The 26,215-nt window shown below is 45.0% G+C and overlaps 2 protein-coding genes across 6 annotated transcripts in view; one reads left to right on the forward strand and one right to left on the reverse strand.

Annotated features, from left to right (window-relative positions):
- CUX2 (cut like homeobox 2) overlaps positions 1-7,784 on the reverse strand; it is a 549,861-nt gene extending 542,077 nt beyond the window's left edge. For all 5 annotated transcript variants that reach the window (XM_068245676.1, XM_068245662.1, XM_068245667.1 and 2 more), the window contains exons 1-2: positions 7,723-7,784; positions 468-549 (exon numbers count right to left, since the gene is read on the reverse strand). The gene's annotated coding sequence lies outside the window, so the exon portion shown is untranslated. The remainder of the gene's footprint in view (positions 1-467; positions 550-7,722) is intronic.
- A 230-nt stretch (positions 7,785-8,014) lies between these two features.
- MYL2 (myosin light chain 2) overlaps positions 8,015-26,215 on the forward strand; it is a 119,059-nt gene continuing 100,858 nt past the window's right edge. The window contains exon 1 of the mRNA XM_068245727.1: positions 8,015-8,233. Within this exon, the coding sequence (XP_068101828.1) occupies positions 8,093-8,233 (141 nt within the window). The 5' untranslated portion in view covers positions 8,015-8,092. The remainder of the gene's footprint in view (positions 8,234-26,215) is intronic.

The raw sequence follows: 26,215 nt of genomic DNA on the forward strand, positions 1-26,215 counted from the left end.
AAATATTAGTTTCATTATCATGAGAAGAAAGCCAGCATTCTAGCACAATGCAAAAGCATATTTTCTTCAGTCTTAGCTGCATTTAAATGGACAGTTAGACACAATGGGCTTGATTCATCAAGCTGTGCTTCTTTAGTGACAGGCAGTCTATTGGACCAATCAAAGCACTGGCATCACGTTCTAGAAATCCACTGGACCCGCCGAGGCTCATGACGGAATGAGTGGAGTGGCCGTTAGTTACAAGGAGCGTGCGTAAGTTATCAGCACACGGTACGCTGCACTACCGCAGCATAGTGTGCGATGAGCTTGCGCTCCTCTCAATAAACTGCGCTGCTTTAGCATGGATTAAGCCTACTGATCCCTTTTGATGTATGCTTCAGGGGATGTCAGTATGCAGAGTTCTGTTGTACATGTATTGTACCTGTATTGTAGTATACACACAGTGGCTTAGTGGATAGAATCCTCACCTCATGGTACTAGAGCCCTCAGTTCAATATTCAGGATGGATACTGTCTGCATAAATTCTGCATGTCATCCATGTGTAGTTTCCTATATTACACACACACACAAAAAAAATGATATATTAACTGGGTTCCACTAAACATCGTACAAACTAACCCTAGGCCATAGTATGAGTAGGAGATTATGATTGGAACTAGGGACGAGCTTCAGAATTCTGTGGATTTTAACTCGGAAATCGGCTTTCCGCAACGGAAATCAGTATGTGGAAATCCACAGAATTTTGCAGCAGAAATCAGATTACCGTGGAAATTTTACACCAATCAGAAGACTCAGAAGTATTAAGCCAATCAGAGACTGCAGAAGTTTACCACGGTTGCCGATAGGGAATGCATTTTCGGATTATTTCTGGTTTCCAAAAATTGCCATTCTGTGGAAATCAAAAATTCCAATTTTGGCTAAATTCTGTTGAAATTTCAGAAATATGTCGGAATTGGAAATCAGCATTTACAACCATCCCCAATTGGAACACACATTCCCAGTATGCTATAACCAGGGTAGCTATAACCAGGGTCGTCTACTAAGCACACTGTAGGTAGTGGATGCTGCTCTTCTTAGCTGCCCTTGTGTTTTGAACCTTACAAAAGAAAAGCGCTTTAATGCAAATGTTAGCTCATAGCTGTGAAAAGGCTATTCTGTGGGCATATATGCCATTTTTTACAGGGGGATTACTGCTCCCTTTGTAATATTCCCATCAGTATTACATTCAAAGCCAGGAAAGCCATGACAAAGTGGCTTGTAAATCAAGGTAGACAATGGTAAATCCCATGCAACCTTATAACAGAAACCTTTACTTCAGCATTTCTTTTCTTCTATATTGGATCTGCAAATAGGGACAACCAATGGCATCTGTGTTCTTGCTTATATTATATAGACCACCAAACCCCAAGTAACTTTATTATAATGAAACCCAGACATAAAGAACTTAATCATTTGTTGCCAGAAATTAAACAGTATTTCCGGTTTTCTCAAAAAGGCTGTAAATCTAGCTTGTCCCACCTATAGCCTGTGATACATGGCATGGCACCAACCAATCCCTGTGTGGTTCTCCCCGTCTCGCTTGGATTAGCAGCAGAAACGATCATTTCTGCATCGTCTTCTCCTTGATAAAGGGATGTATAATTGTCTCAAAATACAACATATGGAATAACACTTCCCTGGGGTAGGTCTTGCTGTTACACATTATTGAAGTCCTGTAGTCCTGAAATGTGTTCTGAGTGTACACCGAATGCTTCAACAGAAAAGCAACTGAACTGTTTACATATATGCAAAAACTTTTCAGTCTGTAACCTAAACTTACCTCAGCATACACCTACACTTACACCTGTGCCCTGTCACACCTTCTGCCTCATATACTGTATGCTAATTATGAAAATTGCGTGTTCCAGAATTAACATATATACCGTCCGCTTTTCCACAGAGTAACCAAAACTGTACCCAGTACTTGGTCCATCATTGTTCTGGGGGCCAGAAGGCAACAGCTGTGACAATGGTGGGGGATATTAAGATATACTGCAGTTTTTGGTGCTAGTCTAGTTGAGGGCACCCAGCAAATTGGCTGTGTCCACTAATTTGTAAGAAATATGTGACCCAGGGGAAACACCAATGTTAAAATTGTACACCAGGTACCTCAACTGTGTCATTCACCCCTAATTCACCCAAACCTAATTTGGTTGGTGGAGTGGATAGCGTTCCCTGGTGTGCCCCCTATATCTACAAATGAGTGCTCATGACCATGTTGCCGCAAGCAGGAAACGGCCATAGGTCCCCTCCACTAGACCAATTACTGGCCTGTGGAAAAGTTAGCATACAGGCATGCTTAACATAAGGGGTGTCAGACTCATATGCAAAGTGGGCTGATATTTAACACTGGGACCAAGTTGCAGGCCAACCTGAATATCTAGTGGCCTCCTCCCTCCCTTATAAATTTCCCTAGTGTCTACTAGTCCCCCTCCCTGATGGTGTCTAATGGACCCCTCCCTCCCCTATACATATTCATGGTGTCTAGTGTCCCGCCTCCCTCCCCTATACAGTTCCCTGGTGCCTCGAGCCCCTCCTCCCTCCCCTATACAGTTTCCTAATGTCTAGTAGCCCCTCTATGCAGTTTCCTGGAGTCTTGTGGCCCTCCTCCACTCCCCTATATAGTTCCCTGGTATCTAGTGGCCCTCCTTCCTCCGCTATACAGTTCTGCGGTGTCTAGTGCCTCCTTGCTCCCCTATCCCTGGTGTTTAGTGCCCCCTCCCTACTCTATACAGTTATTTGGTGTCTAATGCCTCCTTCCTCCCCTATACAGTTCCCTGGTACTTAGTGGTCCTCCTTCCTTCCATACATAGTTCCTTGGTGCTAGTGGCCCTCCTCTATATTGGCTTCAATTCACTAAGCTTTATCGAACACTTTATCGAACGTTTGATAATTTACCTCATGAGTAAAATCTAACTTTGAATTCACTAAGGTGTTATAGATTTATCAAATGTTTTATCGATATAATGTTCAATAAATCTATAAAACCTTAGTGAATTCAAAATTAAATGTTACCCATGAGGTAAATTATCAAACGTTTAATAGTGTTTAATAAAGCTTAGTGAATTAAGGGCCATTGTGTTTTGGTGTCTAAAGCCTCCTCCTTCACCTATCGAGTTCCCTGATCATAGCTCCCAACTGTCCCTCTTTTGGAGGGACAGTCCCTTTTTGGGAGCCCTGTCCCTCTTCCCTCTTCATTTGTCCCTCTTTCAGGACTTTGTCCCTCTTTCTATGTCAATATATATTTCTCTACTAAAAAATGTGTTTGACTGACTCTAAACTTTATTCCCATCCTTTAAATTAATACGGTGTTTCCCCGAATTTAAGACATCCCCTTAAAATAAGCCCTAGCCCATATTCCGAGTATACTCGAAATATAAGACATCGTCCTAAAATAAGCCCTAGTTACAGTTGGCGCTAGAGTCCTGCTCCGTCCAGCACCCCCCCCCCCGCCCATAGTCGCCCGTCCGCCTGCCTTACCTCTTCTGCTCCTGTCCCCCTCCGGATCCCCCTGCGGTTAATGCTGGGCATAATTCAAACTGTATCAGCGGTGACGTCAGCTCATGTAGCCCAGTTACAGCGCTGCCCTGTACAGGAAGTAAACAGAGATCACTTCCTCTATACGGCAGCGCTTACTGGACTACATTAGCTGCCTTCGCCGCTAATCTGCAGTTTGCATTATGCTTGGCATAAACCGCAAGGGGATCCAACTTTCTTAAGGAGGGGGACAGGAGCCGGCACAAAGGAGGTAAAGCAAGCTGGAGGGGGGGGGGGGGGATCTGCCTATATACACTTAGTGGAATCTGCCTTGGGGGAATCTGCCTATATACACTTGGGGGAATCTGCCTATATACACAGGGGGAATCTGCCTATATACACAAGGGGGAATCTGCCTATATACACAAGGGGGAATCTGCCTATATACTCAGGGTGGATATGCCTATATACACGGGGGGATCTGCCTATATACACAGGGTGGATATGCCTATATACATAGGGTGGATATGCCTATATACATAGGGTGGATATGCCTATATACATAGGGTGGATATGCCTATATACATAGGGTGGATATGCCTATATACATAGGGTGGATATGCCTATATACATAGGGTGGATATGCCTATATACATAGGGTGGATATGCCTATATACATAGGGTGGATATGCCTATATACACAGGGGGGATCTGCCTATATACACAGGGTGGATATGCCTATATACATAGGGTGGATATGCCTATATACATAGGGTGGATATGCCTATATACACAGGGGGGATCTGCCTATATACACAGGGTGGATATGCCTATATACACGGAGATCTGCCGATATACACAGGGGGAATCTGGCTAAATACTAAAGGGGGATCTGGCTAACCCCACAAAATATAAGACATCCCTGAAAACAAGCCCTAGTACATATTTTGGAAGGAAAATTAATATAAGCCAGTGTCTTATTTTCAAGGAAACACAGTATTACTAGTTTTAAAATGTTAATCTGAAGGAAAATGAATCAGGATAGAAAGGACCAGTGTGGTTTGAATTATAAAACAACATATTTTTCTTATGAAATCCTTGTGGTAGGCGTGAGCAGGGGTGTGGCTTAAGTGTTCCTCTTTCTCATCTCAAAAATTTGGGAGGTATGCCTGATGTCTAGTGGTCCTCCCTCCCCTATAAAGTTCCCTGGCGTCTAGAAGACCCCTCCCCGCTCATATGGCTTCCATACTTCCATGGTGATTTAGACCTTCACCTCCAATATAGCTTCCCTGGTGGTCTATAAAGGGCCAAAAATAATGCAAAGTGGGGAAACCATTTGGAGGCCAAATCCCGCCAGCCGGAGTTTGACATATACACGGCCGGCCGGCCTTTGACCTGAGCGACCAGAGCGGTCGCTCAGGGCGCCAGCTTCCAGGGGGGCGCTCCTGCCGTTCTGGGGAATATGTACTTGTCTGCGGGCTCTGGCAGGGCCATCTTCCGTGGTAGCTCCGCCCAAGTTCGTACTCAGTGTTAGTCAATACTGAGCTACTATTTAGCAGTAGGACCAGTGCCCCGCCTACCCCTCCTCCTGCTTCCTCCCCCCTTGATGTATCTTCAGCTGCGTGATGCGTGTCAGCGTTCAGCAGCTACTGTGGCGCGAAATTTGAGGAGCAGTGGAGGGAGACGAGCACTGGGAGCTGTACCAGGATGAGAGAGGAAGATCAGAGACTCAGGCAGACCCAGCCAGCAGCTGTACACGGAGGGGAGATCGGAGACAGATAACAACTAGATACTAGCCTGCAAGCCGTACATGGAGGTGGGAGCAGAGACACAGCCAAACTGAGGGACACTCAGCCAGGGAGGAGGAGGTGATATATTCTGGCTTCTTATTTCTGCCATTTGATCTCTAGTCTTGTGTCCATCTCTGTCTCTATCCTGTGTTCACCCTCTCTCCCTGTGCATCTCTCTGTGTGACTACTCTCCTGGCATCCTACTGTGCCCACCTTCCTTGCATGCTGCGCTGTGCTCACCTTCCTTACGCCTCCTGTGCCCACCTTCCTTGCATGCTGTGCTCACCTTCTCCATGCAGCCCCCCAGTGCCCACCTTCCATGCATCCCCCCTGTGCCCACCTTCCATGCATCCCCCCTGTGCCCACCTTCCATGCATCCCCCCCTGTGCCCACCTTCCATGTATTCCCCCTGTGCCCACCTTCCATGCAGCCCCCCTGTGCCCACCTTCCTTGCATGCTGTGCTGTGCCCACCTTCCTTGCATGCTGTGCTGTGCCCACCTTCTCCATGCATCCCCTGTGCCCACCTTCTCATGCATCCCCTGTGCCCACCTTCTCCATGCAGCCCCCCTGTGCCCACCTTCCCTGCAGCCCCCCTGTGCCCACCTTCCATGCAGCCCCCCTGTGCCCACCTTCCATGCGTCCCCTGTGCCCACCTTCCATGTATTCCCCCTGTGCCCACCTTCCATGCAGCCCCCCTGTGCCCACCTTCCATGCATCCCCCCTGTGCCCACCTTCTCATGCATCCCCTGTGCCCACCTTCCATGCAGCCCCCCTGTGCCCACCTTCCATGCAGCCCCCCTGTGCCCACCTTCCATGCAGCCCCCTGTGCCCACCTTCCATGTATTCCCCCTGTGCCCACCTTCCATGCGTTCCCCCCCCCCGTGCCCACCTTCCATGCGTCCCCCCTGTGCCCACCTTCCATGCTCCCCCCCCCCCCCCCATCCACCTTCTTTGCCTAAGTCTATGTGCATCCCTATAATGTCCTACCATATTATTATAATTATCATTAATTTATATAACACTGACATGATCTTCTGCAGCACTTTACAGAGTACATAGTCATGTCACTGACTGTCCTCTGAGGAGCTCACAGTCTAATCCTACCATAGTCATAGTCTAATGTCCTCCCATATTATTATGATGTATTTATATAGCACTGACATCTTCTGCAGCACTTTATAGAGTACATAGTCATGTCACGGACTGTCTTCAGAGGAGCCCACAGTCTAATCCTACCATTTTTTTTATTATAAATTTTATTTAGTGCTGACATTTTCGGCAGCACTGTACAGAGTACATAGTCTTGTCACTAACTCCCTCAGAGGAGCTCACAATCTAATCCCTACCATACTCCGACTATGTCTATGTATGTATCAGTGTAGTGTATGTATTCCTGTCTATGGCCAATTAAGGGGAAAGCTAATTAACTTATCTGTATGTTTTTTGGGATGCAGGAGGAATCCAGAGTGCCCAGAGGAAACCCACGCAGACGGGGGGGCATACAAACTCCATGCAGATGTTGGCCTGACTGGGATTTGAATCAGGGACCCAGCGCTGCAAGGCGAGAGTGCTAACCACTACGCGGCCGTGCTGTTCTAACATAGTCATAGCCCAATGTGCTACCATTTATCATTTATTTACACAGCACTGGCATCTTCTGCAGCACTTTACAGAGTACATAGTCATGTCACTGTCCTCAGAGGAGCTCACATTCTAATCCTACCATAGTCATAGTCTACTGTCCTACCATATTATTATTATGTATTTCTATAGCACTGACCTCTCCTGCAGCACTTTACATAGTACATAGTCATGTCACTGACTGTCCTCAGAGGAGCTCACAATCTAATCCCCACCATGGTCATAGTCTAATGTCCTACCATATTGTTATTATGCATTTATATAGCACTGACCTCTTCTGCAGCACATTACAGAGTACATAGTCATGTCACTGACTGTCCTCAGCGAAACTCACAAGCTAATCCTACCATAGTCATAGTCTTGGATCTGCCTGTATAAAGGGGGGAACCTGCCTTTATATAATAAAGGGGGGGATCTGCCTACGTGTGTGTGCGCGCGTGAAGAGAATGAATGGGGGGGCACCAAAATCAGGTTTCGCTCAGGGCGCTGTGAAACCTAAGGCCGGCCCTGGACATATATACTTTACATGCTGCCCTGACCTTGTAGCATTGTCTTTGCAGAGCATTTGTGTGTTTTGTTACTTTGTTGCTGAACTCTTGAACCTAACTACAAACAAATACATTACGAAACAAAGTTGCACAAAACATAACTACAGCGACACAAGAACACCAAACATCACATAGGGATCCTACAGATACTAATATCACTCCTATCACACAGCCATGAAGACGCCTGTTACCGCTAGCAGAGACATCAGTAATACAGACCACTCACTCATAGGTCACACCACTGCCAGGTTAGCCCGTGAGGAGAGCAGGCAGGGAAGAGAGAGGATAGGAAAGCGCTGCGACACACCCAGAGAACGTGACGGTGGGCGGGGCTAGCTGCAGCGTGGATGTAGAGCTTCCTGATCGTGTGATCCGGGCACTACTTCAGCCGCCCGCTAGTCACTGCAGGCTGCGGGCTGACAGACGTCCGTGGAGGCAAATGAGGGCTCAGGACCTCCCATAATTTAATGACCTGCTACCCTTCTCTCCAGAGGAAGCCCCGCCCCCGCTTGGAATACACTGAAGTCCGCAGTGACTGGACACAGGAATCTTGCCTGAATAAGAGAGGCGTGGCTTGCTCAGGAAAGCCCCGCCCAATGTCCACAGGAAGGCCCGCCCCCGTTTGGTCCTCCCACGTAGAGACTAAAGAGAAAAAGGTAGTTGCTGATGGATACCTGGAGATTGAAGTGTGGCTGGCCTCAGGATTTGTGCCATGCCTGGAAAAAGCCTGGAAGCCAGTAAGATAATTTTTTATGGTGCCTACTCACTCCCCTCAGCATCACCTACAGTGACCTCTACCCATCCACACAGTGACCTAACCCTCATCCCAGTGACAATACCCCCCCATCTCCCACAATGACCTCTAACCATCTAGCAACACCAATAGTGACTTCCCTCATAAAACCATCAACCCCCATCAAGACCAAGAGCGATTTCTCCCACCCATCCCCCCTCAAGCACAGGCACAGACTGGCGGTGGGGAGGGGGAGGTTTCCTCATCACCAGCTTAGTCCCATCTCCCTTGGTGTGGCCTCTTAGGTAAGCTTTGGCTCTTTGCCTACCACCTAGTACCAATGTTGCTACAGGTCAATTATGCAGCAGAGAGGCATAAAGATGCAGGAGTAGGTGGCTCTTTCCACCCCCCCCCCCCCCCCCCAAAATAAATAAATAAATCATACTGCTGTTGGTTGAGAGAGGAGAGGCAGGAAGGTGGACAATGGAAGAGATCCTGCCCCCCACTGCTCTCCTTTGCCACTAGGCACCAGATACTTTGATCCACTAGCACCAGGGAAATTAGGAGACACCCAGCATTCCTCACAGTTCTACCCACACGCACTCTGTAACATCTTTATACTTGCATCTATATGGCACCCAGTACCACCAGTAGACCCACCCAAAGCCTGCATCCAGCAAGCACCCACAAGGAAACCAGCACACACATAACCTCACCCAGCACCACATGGTACAAACATAGCCCACACCCATTTCCCACATGAAAGCCTGTGCTCTCATAGGCTTTACCCAGCACTCACATATCCCACACCCAGCACTCAGTACCCCCCTAATTTACACCCAGCACCCAAATGGCACCCTGCACCTACATTGCCCACACCCAGCAGCCACAGGACACCCAGCATCCATATAGCTCACATTCATCACCCACATGGTACCCAGTACACCCCACACCCTTCACTTTCCACCCAAATGGCATCCAGAAACTTCATGGCCCACACCCAGCAACCCAGCAACCACATGGTACCCAGTACCTGCAAAAGACTGCACCCATATTTATTCTAGTGACCACATACCAAGCCCCACATGGCACCCATTACCCTCATAGCCTTTACCCACATGGCACCCAGCACTGTTTAGCCTTGCCTGCAACTTGGCAACCAAAGCTACTTAGCACTCAGTACTACTTAGCACCCACTGCGACTTGCCACAAACTGGACGTTGACACCTTAATACCCACTGGACCTTAGCATCCACCACTGTACCTTAACACTCACTGCATTTTAGCACCCATTCTAGCTTACCATAATCAGGAGGAGCGTGGCACCTTAGAACTGCCTGGACTGTTGTGTAACTGTGGTACTGTAGGACACATACTACAGAAATGTTATTTGGGTGGTGTGCTGCTTAATTGCATTATCCAGGATTTAGATATCAGTGTTAAATTAGAGATACACAATAATAAGTATTATGTTTATGTCTGATTGTATGGTAGTTAGGACCTTTTCTTGTGTCTTTTTCTCATTTACCACCCCCTTCCCTCCCAAGGGAAGGAGTCCCATCTAAGGCTTTGTTTGGGGACCCACTGATTCTTAGCTACTCCCTGGCAAGGATGTGGCCACCATTTTACTCCACCTACAATCTGTTGTGACAATGAAGTATATTACTTAAACAGCGCTGCTGCTATGCGCCGTCTTGCTTGTTTATATAGTAACGAATGCTCCTTTAACTACCGGTTGTTGTGAAATATCACGACTGCAATACTTCACTAACGTGCCTGCTACTATGGTAATTAACCCTACTCTCACACAGAACCCTCCCCCACCCAATGCCTAACCCTAAGTAGGGTGGTGTCTAACCTTAAGACCCCCCTGGTGGTACTTAACCCTAAGGGCTTAGCCCCCCCCCTCTGTGGTGCCTAGCCCTAAGACCCCCATCCCTGGTTGATACCTAACCCTAAACACCCTCCGGTGGTGCCTAAATTTAACCCCGCACCCGCTATGCAATGCTGCAGTGTAATTATCCACAAGCCATTTTTTTCCGCATGCCTGTGCTTGCCCTCTTGACGCTAATCGGGTGCCTTCAGGCGCTTACATTTACGTACATAGCCGCATATCCCGGCTTGGCGGAAGCCGTGATTTGCGGTAAAATTTTTTAAAATTGGGCACCCTGAGGTAAACACTGACGGGCACCGGCAAGCGCCCAGGTTTCCCCCTAATGCCGCTAAATGCAGCTTTTATCATAGGCGTCTATGTCGGCACCGTTTTTTTCTGTTTTTTCTAAGTACATTCTACTAACGAAAATGTGCTACAGACATTGAAAGTCTGCTCTTTTGCTGGCAGGCTCTGTATGTTATGGTTGGTAAAGGATGCTAGATGTTTTTTTCTATTGGTAAAGTATATCTAGCCTGGCTGGCTCACAGAACACAGGTTTTCAAACAGAGGTGTGCATGGGGATGACTGTAAAACCATGGTTTATAGTTGAAATAATTAGTGTTGGAGTCACTCTGGTCTATGCTACTGAGGTAGCAGTTGAAGATGGTAGGAGGGGCTAGGGATTACACTGTGAACCGCTCTATTGATGTCATCACTATATACTTGGTAATGTACTGTATAAATACACAGTAATAATAGTGAAAAAAGACTATATACTCTGTAAAGTGCCGCGGAAGATGCAGAGGCCTTAACCAGTATCCAACTGCGTAATAAAACATTTAACCCTTCCACTTCTGCCCCGGTGTGTTTATAACAGCCTTGTGTACCTCTTTTTACCATTTTTTGCCTGGAATAAGAAGCCATATTCCATGTTTAACTTTTGTTATAATTGATTTGGGGAGAATGTGGGAAGGGTAAAAGCTTTCTGATCTGGAAGTAACTAGATGGGAATTGATAACAAGCTTGAAGGAGACAAAAGGAAACCCGAGAGCCCAATATAGTGTAGTATCTCAGTGACAATTAGTCAGGTGTACAGCAAAGTATTGGTTATACTCCCAAGCGTGGGTCGCCACAAAGGCAACCACTGGATAAGCGGGCGGGGAGAATTATAACATTACCCCGCTCTCTGTAGACAGGAAGGAATCGGGATACATCCCTCCACCAAGGGTGGACTAGACAATTTGTAAAGCAGTAACACATAGGTGCCGCCGCCAAGTAGAGTAAAATCGATTAAAAACTGTTTAAAAGGGGGAAGTTGGTGGACTCACCTCCCTCGTAGAAAGAAAGACCGAATAATGGGACGTTACTCACAGTATAAAGTAACTTTTTATTAAAAGCTCTAAAGTTGCAACGCGTTTCACGGGTCATAGTCCCGCTTCATCAGGCAAAAATTTTTGGAGGGTACAAAATCGGGTCAATGGCCTGGCTGAGCGCCTCTGCCACTGACCCGATTTTGTACCCTCCAAACATTTTTGCCTGATGAAGCGGGATTGTGACCCGTGAAATGCGTTGCAACTTTAGAGCTTTTAATAAATTGTTACTTTATACTGTAAGTAACATCCCATTATCCGGTCTTTCTTTCTACGAGGGAGGTGAGTCCACCAACTTCCCCTTTTAAACAGTTTTTAATCGATTTTACTCTACTTGGCGGCGGCGCCTCTGTGTTACTGCTTTACAAATTGTCTAGTCAATGCCTGTTCTGAATGGAACATGTGTTATATGGTCTTGCCTACTTTGCTGCAGCTTATTTTCAAGTGTGTTGGCAATCTTCTTATAGGCCATGTTTATGAATAGCAACAATTATTTTGTTAAATCCTCAGGGAGATCTCTGCCATGAGGTGCCATGTTGAACTTCCATTGACCAGTATGAGAGAGTGTAACACCAAATTTAACACACCTGCTTCCTATTCACACAGATCTTGTAACACTAACGAGTCACATGACTCCAGGGAGGGAAAATGTCTAATTGGGCAGAATGTTGACATTTTTTACTCAGAGGTGTATTCAATTTTGTTGTCAGCGGGTTTAGACATTAACCACTTGAGGACTGCAGTGCTAAACCCCCCTAAAGACCAGGTCATTTTTTATAATTCAGACCACTGCAGCTATAACGGTTTATTGCTCGGTCATACAACTTACCACCCAAATGAATTTTACCTCATTTTCTTCTCACTAACACAGCTTTCTTTTGGTGCTATTTGATTGCTGCTGCAATTTTTAGTTTTTATTATATTCATAAAAAAGTCAGGAATTTTGTCAAAAAAATGATATTTTCAACTTTCTGTGGTAAAATTTTTCAAATAAAGTAACATTTATATACAAGTTTTTGTCCAAATGTATTGTGCTACATGTCTTTGATAAGAAAAAATCCAATAAGTGCATATTTATTGGTTTGGGTGAAAGTTATAGCGTTTACAAACTATGGTACAAAAAAGTGAATTTGCACAGTTTGAAGCAGCTCTGGCTTTTCTGAGCATCTGTCATGTTTCTTGAGATGCTAGAATGCTAGGATAGTATAAATACACCCCCCCAAATGACCCAATTTCGGAAAGAAGACACACCAATGTATTTGCTGAGGGGCATGGTGAGTTCATAACAGATTTTATTTTTTGTCACAAGAAGTGTTTCCATTTCTGCTAACTTGTGACAAAAAAAGTAAAATCTGCCACGGACTCACCATGCCCCTCAGTGAATACCTTGGGGTGTCTACTTTCCAAAATTGTGTCGCTTGTGGGGTACTTGTACTGCCCTGGCATTTTGTGGAGGGCTAAATTGTGAGCACCCCTGTAAAGCCTAAAGGTGCTCATTAGACTTTGGACCCCTTTGCACAGCTAGGCAGAAAGAAAGTCACATGTGGTATTGCCGTTGCAGAAGTAGTGTAATGTGTTTTGGGGTGTCTTTTCACACATACCTATACTGAGTGGGAAAAATATCTCTGTAAAGGACAACTTTTTCCATTTTTTTACACTAAACTGTACATTTACAGAGATATTTCTCCCACCCAGCATGGGTATGTGCGAAAAGACACCCAAAACACATTAAACTACTTCTCCTGAGTACGGCACTTTTTAGCAGCCTAGCTGTGCAAAGGGGCCCAAAGTCCAATGAGTACCTCTAGGATTTCACAGGTCAATTTTACTCATTTGTTTTCCAGACTACTCCTTGCGGTTTAGGGCCCCTAAAATGCCAGGGAAGTATAGGAACCCCACAAGTGACCCCATTTTGGAAAGAAGACACCCCAAGGTATTCCGTGAGGGGTATGGTGAGTTCATAGAAGATTTAATTTTTTGCCACAAGTTAGTGGAAATGGATTTTTTTAGTTTTTTCTCACAAAGTGTCATTTTCCACTAACTTGTGACAAAAAAAAAAAAATCTTCTATGAACTCACCATACCCCTTACAGAATACCTTTGGGTGTCGTCTTTCCAAAATGGGGTCACTTGTGGGGTTCCCACAACCGCGAGGAGTAGTCTGAAAAGCAAATGTGTAAAAATTACCTGTCAAATCCTAAAAGGTACACATTAGACTTTGGGCCCCTTTGCACAGCTAGGCTGAAAAAAGTGTCACACATGTGGTATCTCTTTACCCAGGGGAAGTAGTACAATGTGTTTTGGGGTGTATTTTTACACATACCCATGCTGGGTGGGAGAAATATATCTGTAAAGGACAATTTTTTTACACTAAATTGTCCATTTACAGAGATATTTCTCCCACCCAGCATGGGTATGTGTAAAAATACACCCCAAAACACATTGTACTACTTCTCCCGAGTACGGCGATACCACATGTGTGACCCTTTTTTGCAGCCTAACTGCGCTAAGGGGCCCAAAGTCCAACGAGTACCTTTAGGATTTCACAGGTCAATTTTACTCACTTGCTTTCCAGACTACTCCTCACGATTTAGGGCCCCTAAAATGCCAGGGCAGTATAGGAACTCCACACGTGACCCCATTTTGGAAAGTAGACACCCCAAGGTATTCCGTATTCTACGTTAGTACATGTTATTCCCTGTCTAGCATTCGGCCAAGTAATCTTTGCGTCGCCGTCCGGACGACGCATATTGCCGCAGGAGCCGCACAGTAGCGTTAAGTCACACGCTTCCGGGCGTAGTGGGGACCGCAAAGTGGGACTTTCGCAAGGCAATTTGCCGCAACGCATCGCGCCAGTGTGAATGAGCCTTGAGAGACCTTTGTGTGCCTACTCTGTGTCTTGCGTTCCCTACTCTAATAGCGTACCTGCTGATGGTAGTTCTTGAAACACTCCCCTACACATAGGGCAGGCTGGTCAGGACAGTAGGGACAATAAAAAGTGATGTCACACCTCATTCCAGCCCTGCTGCAGACACGACAGTGTTTTCTTGGGGAATGGTGAGATGTGGTACTTGGAAAGACATACGGGTGGTGTCTTTCATGTAGCTGGCTAACTTCCTTTTGGGGTTGGGCCATGGCTCCTCCTGGATACAGGAGTCCCGAAACGATCTCTTCCTGAAATTGAAGGAAGGGTCCTTTAGTTCTTCCAGCCTTACTGTAGAGAACACAACTGTTGTAAATTGCCATCTGAATCAAATAAACAGACACTTTCTTATACCAGCGTCTGGTTCTGCGGGAAACCAAATAGGGTGCCAACATCTGGTCGTTGAAGTCCACCCCTCCCATGTTAAGGTTATATTTGTGGACGGTGAGGGGTTTTTCAACAACCTCAGTTGCTCGTTGAATTTGGACTGTCGTGTCTGCGTCAGTGGTGGACAGAAGGTAAACGTCCCTCTTGTCTTTCCATTTCACCGCGAGCAGGTTTTCATTACACAAGGCAACCCTCTTCCCCCATGCAAGTCGGAGGATATTAGTGAGTCATTGGAGGAAGCCCAGGTGACTAGGCCGCACAGTTCCACAGCAGTGAATTCTGAGTAGCTGTAAATGCTGATAGAGGGCCACGCTTGTGTAGTAATTGTCCACATAAAGATGGTACCCCTTCTGGAACAAGGGTGACACCAAATCCCAAACAATCTTGCCACTGCTCCCAAGGTAGTCAGGGCATCCGACCGGCTCCAATCTTGTGTCTTTTCCCTCATAGACCCTAAAACGATATGTATAGCCTGTGGCCCTGTCACAGAGCTTATGCAGCTTGAACCCATACCGGGTGTGCTTGCTTGGGATGTACTGCTTAATGCCTAGGTGCCCGATAAAATGTACGAGGGACTCGTCTATGCAGATGTTCTGTTCAGGGGTGTAAGCATCTGGAAATTTGGATGACAGGTGGTCTATGAGGGGCCGAATTTGTGGAGCCGGTCATAGTCAGGGTGGTCTTTTTTATGACAGGTTGTATTGTCATTGAAGTGCAGGAAGTGCAGGATGTCTTTAAAACGTGCCCTGTTCATGGCAGCAGAGTACATGGGCATGTGATGTATTGGGTGCGTAGACCAATAGGACCGCAATACATTTTTTTTAAGTTAGACGCATGTTGAGGAGAAGGCCCAAAAAGATTTTAAATTTGGAAACTGAAACCTTTTTCCACCGAAAAGGCTGGGCATGGAAGCTGTTCGGATTGGCGGTAATAAATTGTGTAGCGTTATGGTTGGTCTCTGTTACAACTAAGTCTTAGAGATCCTCGGTGAAGATCAGATGAAAATCGTCTAGGGCCGATCCTAGATGATCTGTCTCCACCTGGACTCCAGACTGGGTGGTGAAAGGGGGCACTATGGGTGCGGCGGAAGCAGGGGGTTGCCAATCCGCCCGGCGGATCGTTTTGAAACAGCCTTATCAGTCTGCGGACAGTGCGTACACACGCGCTACTGTCGCCTGAAAGTCCGCCCAGCAGTAGGGTCTGACGGAAGGCACGCTCCTATCTAAGGAAGGCAAGCACCTAAGGAAGGCATGCTACTTACATAGCTGGGAGCGCTGCTATGTAAGGCATGCATTAGCAGCTGCTCCTTCACATTAAGGTACCCTGCTTTAGCACTGCAGCCTAAAGAGAACCTGAACTGAAAATAAAAATTCAAAATAACCATACACAGGCCATACTTACCTCCTATGTAGTCTACTCCTCAACCCAGCTCTCCACTCCTATGTCCCATTTGTCCTCTGTGATCAATGGAATTATCCGTCCTCCATTTTAAAAATGGCCATTACCCCATAACAGCTTCCTGGTCAGCACATTGTTAAACTGTAACATCACCCACTTGAGCCATAGGCAAACATGGACATTACCTTGCACATTCAGTTGTAACTGGCAGCTGCTGATATATAACTGATGGCAACTGGTATATATTAGTTCTGACAAAATATTGTCAGAACTGGAAGATATCACTGTAAGAAGAAAATGGAGACCTTCAGAGAGGAACTGACGGTGAGGTAAGTATGTAATATTCATTTGCAGCTACGTCATGTGTTTATTTTAAATAATTTTACCCGCTTCAGGTTCCCTTTATTGAATTAAGCCCATTGTTATTCAAGCTGTACACTGGCTACTTTACATTGTATCACAGTGTCATATCACAAATGTTTGCCTTCTCAAAACAGAAGGTATTTGCAATAATTCAGGTTGGAGTGAGCATATGGTGTCTCCCACAATGCATCACTGCTGAATACGGTGTCATATCTTCAGTTAGAGTACAGAATATCCTTCACTGAGTAAGGACTGTGAGTTGAATCCCAGGTTGTATGAATCATGACTCTCATCATTAATTCCCATCATTACTACAATCGAATAGATGGCGCCTTAGTAGGGAGCCACATCAAACAGGGCTCCGGTCCTTTTGACTTTTTTTTCCTCTCTCGCCTTCTTCCATCCATCCATAGAGAGAGGAGATTTTCCCCCGCCCTGTGGACCTGAGGCATACCTGTGCTCCATCCACCAGAGCTTCTAACGTTGGGAAGGCATCACTGGCCGGGTCATCTGCAACTTTCACTCGGGAAGGGACCTCAGCCACAAGTGTCTGGAACTCCATCCCCAGCGAGGGAACTCCATCGCCAAAGAGTAATGCCCACCTCCTCATGCTACCATCCACTGGGCTGGAGGATTCGGGGCTCAGGAATCAGCTGTGGCCACCAACCACATGGTCCAGACCTACAGCTATGCACCACCAAGGGATTTGCCACCTCCCCCTGCCGCCGCTTATCGCCCTCCACACAGGCAAGTTTACTGCCGCTAGCCTGGGTAGGCACAGTGCCGGTGTAACGCTGGCTATGATACAAACTAACCAATTACACAGAAAATACGAAAAATCGAGGTCAGATATTTAACTGAAGTTATACACGTGAAGTTTGAGATTTGCGGTACAAAGGGGCTAAGACAGACCAATGTCAATTACAGGCTAGGATTTTACACATAAATCAGATGTCTGAGGTACAGTTAAGGATGAGACAGAGACGAGGTCGATAGGCTAGCCGAGGTCAATATCAGGTATTAGATGACTGTAGTACAGAGGGATAAGACTTTAATCAATAGTGGAGGGCTTGCCGGGTCATACACAGAAAAACAAATACAATATACAATACCAACTAAGGATAGATATATATCGCAAACACTGCATATATATCCATCTCAGCAGAACTCTAACTAGATTCAGAAGCAGAGCAAAGTCCAGCGCTCAGTAATCTGATTGCTTAATGGACAGCGTGGAACTGAGAGAGCAAGACTTAAATACACAGGGAAAGTGCAGTACACCCCTGAACTGCCAGCCAATCAGAATCCTGCTCCAAGTCAGCTGACTGCTGTGTCAGCTGACCGGCCTCACACCCGTCTTCTCAGCCTATAAAGGCTGCCACGGGTTGTGCGCGTTCGCCCAGGGTCTTGGGAGGATGCGTGGTGACGGCTCACGTCTACAGGGGAGCCAGGGATGCCAACATGCTGACTCGCGTCTACAGGGGAGCCGGGGTTGCGACCGACCAAAGAGGAAGCTCTCTCCATCAGAGCAGCCTGCAGAGACCACACCAGGTACGTTTGTTACAGCCGGACTACCTTGAGAGAGTCGCAGGTCCCTTAGGCTGCCCGCAGCCAAAGGGAGCCACGCAACCCATGCTCCCCATCTCACACAGCTGACTGCTATCCCTGACACATGGGTTCAGACTTTCATGCCGACCACCTGCACCAGACCATGTTTCAAACCTCCATGCCGCCACCTGTACCTGACCATGCAGCAAGCTTGGAGCTAGATTGTTGCTGGCATGGCCACAGGGGCATAATGCATGGTAAGGACTGCAGTTTCCACCACCTGCACTGGACAAGGCCATAAACCTGGAGCTAAATTGTTGCTAGCACTACCACGGGGTATGAATGCTCAGCCAGGACTGTTGATTTCCACCATCTGTACTGGGCTAGGCTGAAAGCCCGGAGCTAAATTTTTGAAAGCATGGCCACTGGGGTATGACGCATGGCTAGGACTGCCGTCTTTCCACTAATGGGTTCAGTCGGACTCTCTGTCTCTCTCCTGTCACTCCTTCTTTTTCTCTCATTCTTTGAAGTCCCTTTCTGGTTTCCTGTGCAGTAAGTTTTAAAAAACGAGTTCTGTTTCCTATGCAAGTCAAACAGAAAGTTGAATTTAGCCATGCGCTGTCGGCGCCCTCTCCCGCAGCGTCAAATGTTTGACATTTTTTTGTGGTGTGATATGGCAGGAACATCACACCCCTACCGCAACACAACAAAATAGGTATAAAACTGTCCTAAGTGCTGAACAGTTCAAAGGGTCATTACTTCTGTTTGTTTTGCAGCTGAATTAAGCATATTTTACATTGGACATGACTGTCATGTTTGTGGTTTAGAATCCATTCTTAAAAATGAAGCCCTTGAAGGGAGTCTGAAGTGAAAATAAAAATAAAAAACAGATACTTGCCCAAGGAGAGGGAAGGCTCTGGGTCCTATAGAGCCTTCCTGGTCTCCTCACAGTCCCCGAATTCCGCCGTTAGCAGTCTATGACTGATTGGTTGTAGACTTCTCTTTTCCATGTTGGGTGAAGTTCGGTAGTCTTCGGTAGCACTCGGGCTTCTGAAGACAAGTCGCTCTATACGCGTGCGCCAGCGCCCTCTCTCCGGCACTCACACGTGCACAGTACAGAGCCACCCGTGGTGCTCTTGGTGTCTCCCGCAGCGGGGGATTTGAATGGAGAAGCCTGCCTGGGAACAAGGGGACCAGGAGGAGACCAGAAGGCTCATTAGGACCCAGAGCCTTCCCTCTCCTTAGGTAACTATCTGTTTTTTATATTTATTTGCACGACAAATTCATTTTAAACTGGTAATCAATTATTACCTCTTTTTTATGTTACCAGTGTTCTGTTTACGATTAGTACTACACAATACAATTAATTATCTGTCAAGGTCTGCTGTAAGTCAAGCTTATCCCTTATTTCAATATGTTTGCCTTTTTTTCTTGTTTTAAAAAATATATTTTTTTCTTTATAAATATTAGCATTTTTTCCCCGTTAAAAAGAACATACAGCTTTCATTCTGTTTTCATCCTGCTGACTTCTGATCTTCTGCATTGCTGACAATGGGAAGCAAACAGAAAAGGCACAGTCTGTTTTCATTCTGTTTTGAATGTGTTCTCAGACTGTCTTTTCTAGTTCTGTACACTGAGCAGAAAAAAGAGCCGCTAGAAAATGAAGCACTAACAACAGATGAACACTGAATAAGACTGCAAGTTGTTTAACGGAAGGATTAAAAACTGTCTAAAGACTGAGCAAAGAAGAGTAAAAAATATCAGAAAAATAACCAGTGTTTACTTTAGAAAGGTCATGCAAATATTGCCAACACACAAATGTAAAGGGAAAGGATTTTTTTTTCAGTAAGTAGGGAACAGAATCAGCAGTGTAAGCTGCTTTTTATTGCATAGGTTTTGTAAGGTTTATATTTGCCATGGGGTGTCTCATATGTGCTTTGGCAGGCAGGGGTGCTCTTACAAGTCCTAGCCCCATTTCCCTCCAGCAGGCTGGCATAACCCAGGGAATGTGTGTGGACCTGTAGGAATGCTGTGTTGTAAATACTAACTAAATACTAAATATTATGTTTGCTTTAGTGAGTCAGTCCTAAATTTCTTGCGTTATGGCCTAGGATATATGGTAAGTTCATGTTGGAATGGCAGAATAGATTGAATAGACACATCTCAGAGGCTGAGTGGACTAAATGTCTTCTTTTGCACACAAATGTTCAATTTCTGTAAGGGCTCAGGAAAATGTGCATAAGGTTATGGCACATATGTAACTTTTTCTCCTGAGTTATCTCCTAGGAGATAATTTTCATCTTTTGTTTAAAATAACTTCACCATTTTACAATTGAAAATGGACCAAAAAGTCAGTGAAAAAGTACTGTCAAGTTTATTTTGAGTATCGTTTTACTTACTGGTGTTTTAAAAGGCATTTTATGACAAGGTGTGAAAATATCACCAAGGAGAAAACTCAGGGGAAAAAGTGAATTGCATATGGCCCTATATCTTATTGGTATAGAACTCCAGAGAGGCTCCATAGATTCAGTCCTTCTATTTCAAATCTCTGTTGGCCTTGCCACATGGAGGTAGTTGATATGTTGCACATTTGGCATTGCTGCTCCAAAATCAAGCCCTTCTGTGATGCAATTTGCTAAAATTATCGATGCCTTGAGCAATATTAACATTTCTAATGATCCTCTTCCCCCTCCTTTTTCTTCTTCTTTGGCTTAAAATAGATTGTCCCATCAAAACATACAAAAAAAAATCACTGGTGCACCATATCCTCACTGCTGCAAAGCTAACCATACCCAGGTTCTGGCCATGTAGTCAAGCGCCAACAATCCAAGACTGTCTGAAAGAGCAACACTCACTACAACAAGTTATCCACATGGCCTACCATAGGTAGGAGAAGTTTGACCAGACATGAATGCGATGGGAGGTTTTTACTCTTTCTAATGAGGGGATAACTCTTGTTGCCTTAGCTTTATTTGTGCTCCTGGTTAGTCACACACTTAAATGGATATTCTGTGGGGTTCAGGGCGTGAAGGATGGGGGGGAGGGGAGATAGACCACTGGTTGGATCTAGTGGCCCTCATCTTTTCTTTCTTCCTTTTTCTTTTTTGGTTCACCTTCTTTTCTTTTTTTCTTCAACATTTTGTATCATTTCTAAGGTACAATGAAAGTAATTTCAGCCTAGACCGTCTAGCCTTCACAGTCTGTCACCTAACTGGGATTGTTACCTCTGACCCTTCTAAAACAATGGCTTATAGAGTCCTTGTTGTTGTATGTCTATTTCTACTCTTGATATTTTGGACTGCTGTTAAGGTTGTCTTTGAAAATTGCTGATAAACATGTAAAATATATTAAAAAAAATGTGTGATTGAGTAAGATGGCATAATCCCTTCTTGAGCTTTACTAACAATTAAAAATCCATCAAGGTGAGCTAGGGCTTTAAGATTAAGCACATGTACATAACTAAACATTTCTACCCGATGAGTTACCCAAAAATCCATCAAGGTGAGCTAGGGGCTTTAAGATCAAGCAAGTGTACATAATTAAACATTTCTACCTGATGAGTTACCCTCCAAAAATAATAAAAATGGTATAGTCCAAAGTTGTATGTGCTGTTTTTATGTGCTGAAAGATTAACATGTATCCGGTTGCCATGGTGATTGTAGTGTTCATTCACTATAAGGGGTTGTGCAAGCAGTTTGGGACCAGGAAAGAAACCGTGGCCCATATGCAATTCACCTTTTCTCTTAAAGGGATACTTAAGTCTGGGCAAAAAAATGAGTTTAACTCACCTGGGGCGTCCCTCAGCCCCCTGCAGCTGATCGGTGCCCTCGCAGCTCTGCTCCGATGCTCCTGGACCCGCCGGCGACGACTTCCGGTTTCGCCGTCACCGGCCGACAGCGACGGCGACATTGTTCGCGTTCCCAGCCACAATAGCACCCCCTATGCGACTATTGCGGCCTTCTTGCCTTGCCTTCTTGCCGCAATAGTCGCATAGGGGGTGCTATTGTGGCTGGGAACGCGAACAATCACTCGCGTTCCCATGCCTGTCGGCCGGTGACGGCGAAGCCGGAAGTCGTCGCCGGCGGGTCCAGGAGCATCGGAGGGGAGCTGCGAGGGCACCGATCAGCTGCAGGGGGCTGAGGGACGCCCCAGGTGAGTTAAACTCATTTTTTTGCCCAGACTTAAGTATCCCTTTAAGTTTTCTCCTAGGTGATTCAGCATTTTGCAATGAAAAAAGCACTGGAAAGTACATGAAAAGGTACTACCAAAATTATATTGAGCATTTTCTTGCTTGCTGGTAGTTTAAACAGTGTCTTACTGATAAGGTAAGAAAATATCACCTAGGCGAAAACTTTGGAAGAAAAGTCAATTACATATGGTTCCAGGTTTTCTGCATAGGTACTTTTTACCACAATAAAGTTTTTAGACTGTATACAGCAATCTGTCTATATACCATGTGCCTAAGGTAAATTATTTACATGCTACATTTCCAGAAAGGGATGCACTTTCTTTTATCTTTCTTCTATCCTCAGTACACACAGACTTCATAATACTTCTTTTATTTCATCTTTTACTTGAATTTTATGTCTACAAATGGAACATTGGCTATTAATCTTGCCCTATCTCTATAAATGATGATATGGAAATTGATATGAAAGTAATAATTAAATAAGGTAATCTCAAAGGAATCTTTGGCTTAGTATACATCTTTTTCTCTGCACATACCCCTCTATAAATTACCTTTCCTGGAATATGTGGATTTAGTGTGTGAAGTACATACAGATAATACTATACATAGTAAGTACCCTGTGAAAACAAAAAAATTAATTAACCCTTAGGCTTCTGCAGACATATAGGTGTTCTGTGTTTTCACATCCATACATCACGGACGTGTAAAGGCATTTTAGTACAAAACTGCTTCTGCCTAAAGCGGACGTCTATAGGCGGTAATTTTTCCCCATATTTATTTGCCCACTAATGTCTAAAAGGAATTTGTGTATAGTTTTGGCTCAGTGTCAACTTTCTACTCTAATTGAAATATGCAAATATTTCTAAGATTATGCAGAATTATGCAAATGTTCCTGCAAATCTATGTAGCTTGAAAATTAACAAATCAAGTGCTTTCACTGCAAAATTTGATTAGTCCATTTTACAATAGATATTCATAGTAATTAGAATACATATGTATAATAATAATTACTGTATATTCCTGCGTATAAGACTACCTTTTAACCCTTGAAAATCTTCTGAAAAGTTGGGGGTCGTCTTATACGCCGGGTGTCATTGTTTCCGAGTGATACGCCCTATCCCGTTACCGCCTCTTGGATCTCCCTGCTGAGGGAGCGCAATCTATTCTTTCGTACCGCTCTGATAAACAGGTAGACAAGGAGAGCTGACCAGTATACTTAAGGAGAGTTGACCAATGTAACAAGTCAATTGACTATATACTGTTATATACTGGGTAACACATACAGTACAGCACCAGTATCTGTTCATACACAGCACCAGTACATGATTTTTTATTTTTATTTGGTGTGCATTGGAAGAGGGGTAGTCTTATACTGCGAGTATATCCCAAACTCTATATTTTAACTGGAAAAGTTGGGGGGTCGTCTTATACGCCCAGTCTTCTTATAGGCCGGAATATATGGTAGCATAATTCTTAATCATATCAAATTTATTTGCACCTTAAGTGTTCTTGCCAAGCCCTTTTAGGTTGGTGCTCGGTTTAATTCTGGTGACTGCCCAACTGTCAGGGCTCCCCTATAGGCAGCACAAACAGAGGAGGCAGGGCCAGCCGGCAGAGCAGTGAATACTAATGAAGAGGGGTGGGACACTCACTTGCAGCTCTCCAGTCCTGTGAGTCAGCATCAGTGTGAAAAGGTTTGTCTGCTTTTCCACTGTACAGCATTTCTGCCCCCTAGAGTTTACTGCTTGAATTACTTGATTCAGGTTTTTGTCATAGAAATTCAGGCAGCAAACTCTAGAGGGCAGCAGCGATGTACACTGGAAAAGCAGATAATCTTTCTCACACTCTCCCTCTTTTGCTGCCTCTGCTGCTGGATGGGAGAGCTGCAAGTGTGTGTCCCGCCCCCTTCATTAGCATTCACTGCACACTTGGCTGTCTCTGCCAGTCCTGACACTGGTATATGACAGGAGAAGATCCAGCACCTTACCTCAGCTGCTGGATCTTCTCCTGTCATACACCAGTGTCATGGATGGTGATCAGGGCGCAGTAGGGGTCCTGGGGTTTGCGGGAATTCATGCTTCAGCTATTCGACAGCTTGAAGTGTCTCTGGGATGGTGAGAGAGGATCCAAGGAGGCTTCAGTAATTCTCCAAAAGTTTCATCAGCAGGAGCTGAGCAGGGAGGGGGAGATGGGTGGTTGGGAGGGATAGGGAGAAGGAGGTTCTCTGACTGGCTGCATTCAAGGAGACGCCGCACTGTGAGAGCGCCATAGGCTTGCTGCAGTCCACAATTGCTCAGTAGGGCCGAGCTGGTCCCTGAAACATGTCCCAGCAACATGTCCGACTAGTTCAGGGCAACTAAACTGCCACTGCCATGACCGAACCAGTCAAGAGATCATCAGAGAGTGTCCTTACTGCACCCTGGGCTGAAGAGTTTACATTCCATCTGCTCCCTCCAGGGATGCCCAGGCACCGCAATTGGGGGGAGACTTGGGGGCCTGACAGCTGGCCTAGAGGCCTGGGTTTGCCCAGTTTGTCTCTTTGGAAGTGCTTTCCCTGTATTCCCTTGTTCCACCCCACCCGGCTAATTTTTCATGCTACCCAGTTGGGAAAAAATTCTGGGGAGAACACTAGCCTTAATGACATCCTTATTGATTACTATGGACTACTAAGACCTGTGGATTTGAGCAAGACATTTAATAAACATGATTCAAACATAGCTGGCCCTGGCGTGTAGCTTTCTAAACAAAAAAAAAGCTGGCAGTCTAAGGGTTAATATTTAGCAGTCATCAACGAACTTAGGGAATAGTAAGGCCCGGTTTACATCTGCGTTTTTTTCCACAGCCGGCCGTACGGATCCGGCCATCTGAATCCGTGAAAACGGTCTGTTTTTACAGCCAGTGTGCTGTGAAACGTCAGTTTTCCATAGGATCCTATTGTGCTGCAAAACCTTCCGTTTCTATTCCACTGAGCAAAACGGTCCGGAAAATTGGGTCCTGCTGCATTTTTTTGTCCATTCAGTGGAACGGACCACGGAACCGTACAGCCAGTTGCATTGGCAAATGCTAATGTACACCAAGCCTAATTTCACTGTTAATACCCCTGTCTGTCTGTGGCAGATGTAACAGATCACTATTTTTAAGTTCAAACAATGTCTTCTCAGAGGCATCATGGACTGTAAGGATTTTCTTCCAGATGATTTTAATGTATACTAGGGATGAGTGTATGTAGCGAAACCAGATTACTCATCTTCGTGAAGTTTCACAAATCTATAGGTGAATGCATGGCAGCTGGCAGATTTCTTCATGAAAATAAATGCATGTGAAACATTTTATTTATAATTTTGACTAATGCAAAACTACATAGAAATGTGAACACTAGTAAACTTTATAATAAGAGGAATAATGCACAATCATGTTGAAATGTGCACAATAATAACATTTACTATAAGTGCAATAACACACAAAGGGAAATGTGAACAATATTACATTTTACTGTAACTGGATTAATGCATAGTCAAGTGGAAATGTGCACAGTATTACATGTTACTGTAACTGGAATAATGTACAGTCAAGTGTTAATGTGCACAATATTACATGTTACTGTAGCTGGAATAATGTCACATGGAAATGTGCACAATACTACATTTTACTGTAACAACGCATAATTACCTGGAAATAGGTACAGTATTAAATTTTATGGTAAGTGGAATACTGCACAATCATGTTGAAATGTGCACAATATGAAATTCTGCATTACCTGGAACAACACAGACATGGAAATGTGTACAATATAAAATTTTACTAAAACTGAAATAACGCACGGTCATGTGGAAATGTGCACTATATACAATTTTTCTGTAACTGGAATAATGCAGTCATGTGAAAATGTACACACTATTACATTTTACTGTAACTGGAATAATACACAGTCACGTG

Source organism: Hyperolius riggenbachi, chromosome 1 (genome assembly GCF_040937935.1).
Source record: "Hyperolius riggenbachi isolate aHypRig1 chromosome 1, aHypRig1.pri, whole genome shotgun sequence".
Lineage (NCBI taxonomy): Eukaryota > Metazoa > Chordata > Amphibia > Anura > Hyperoliidae > Hyperolius > Hyperolius riggenbachi.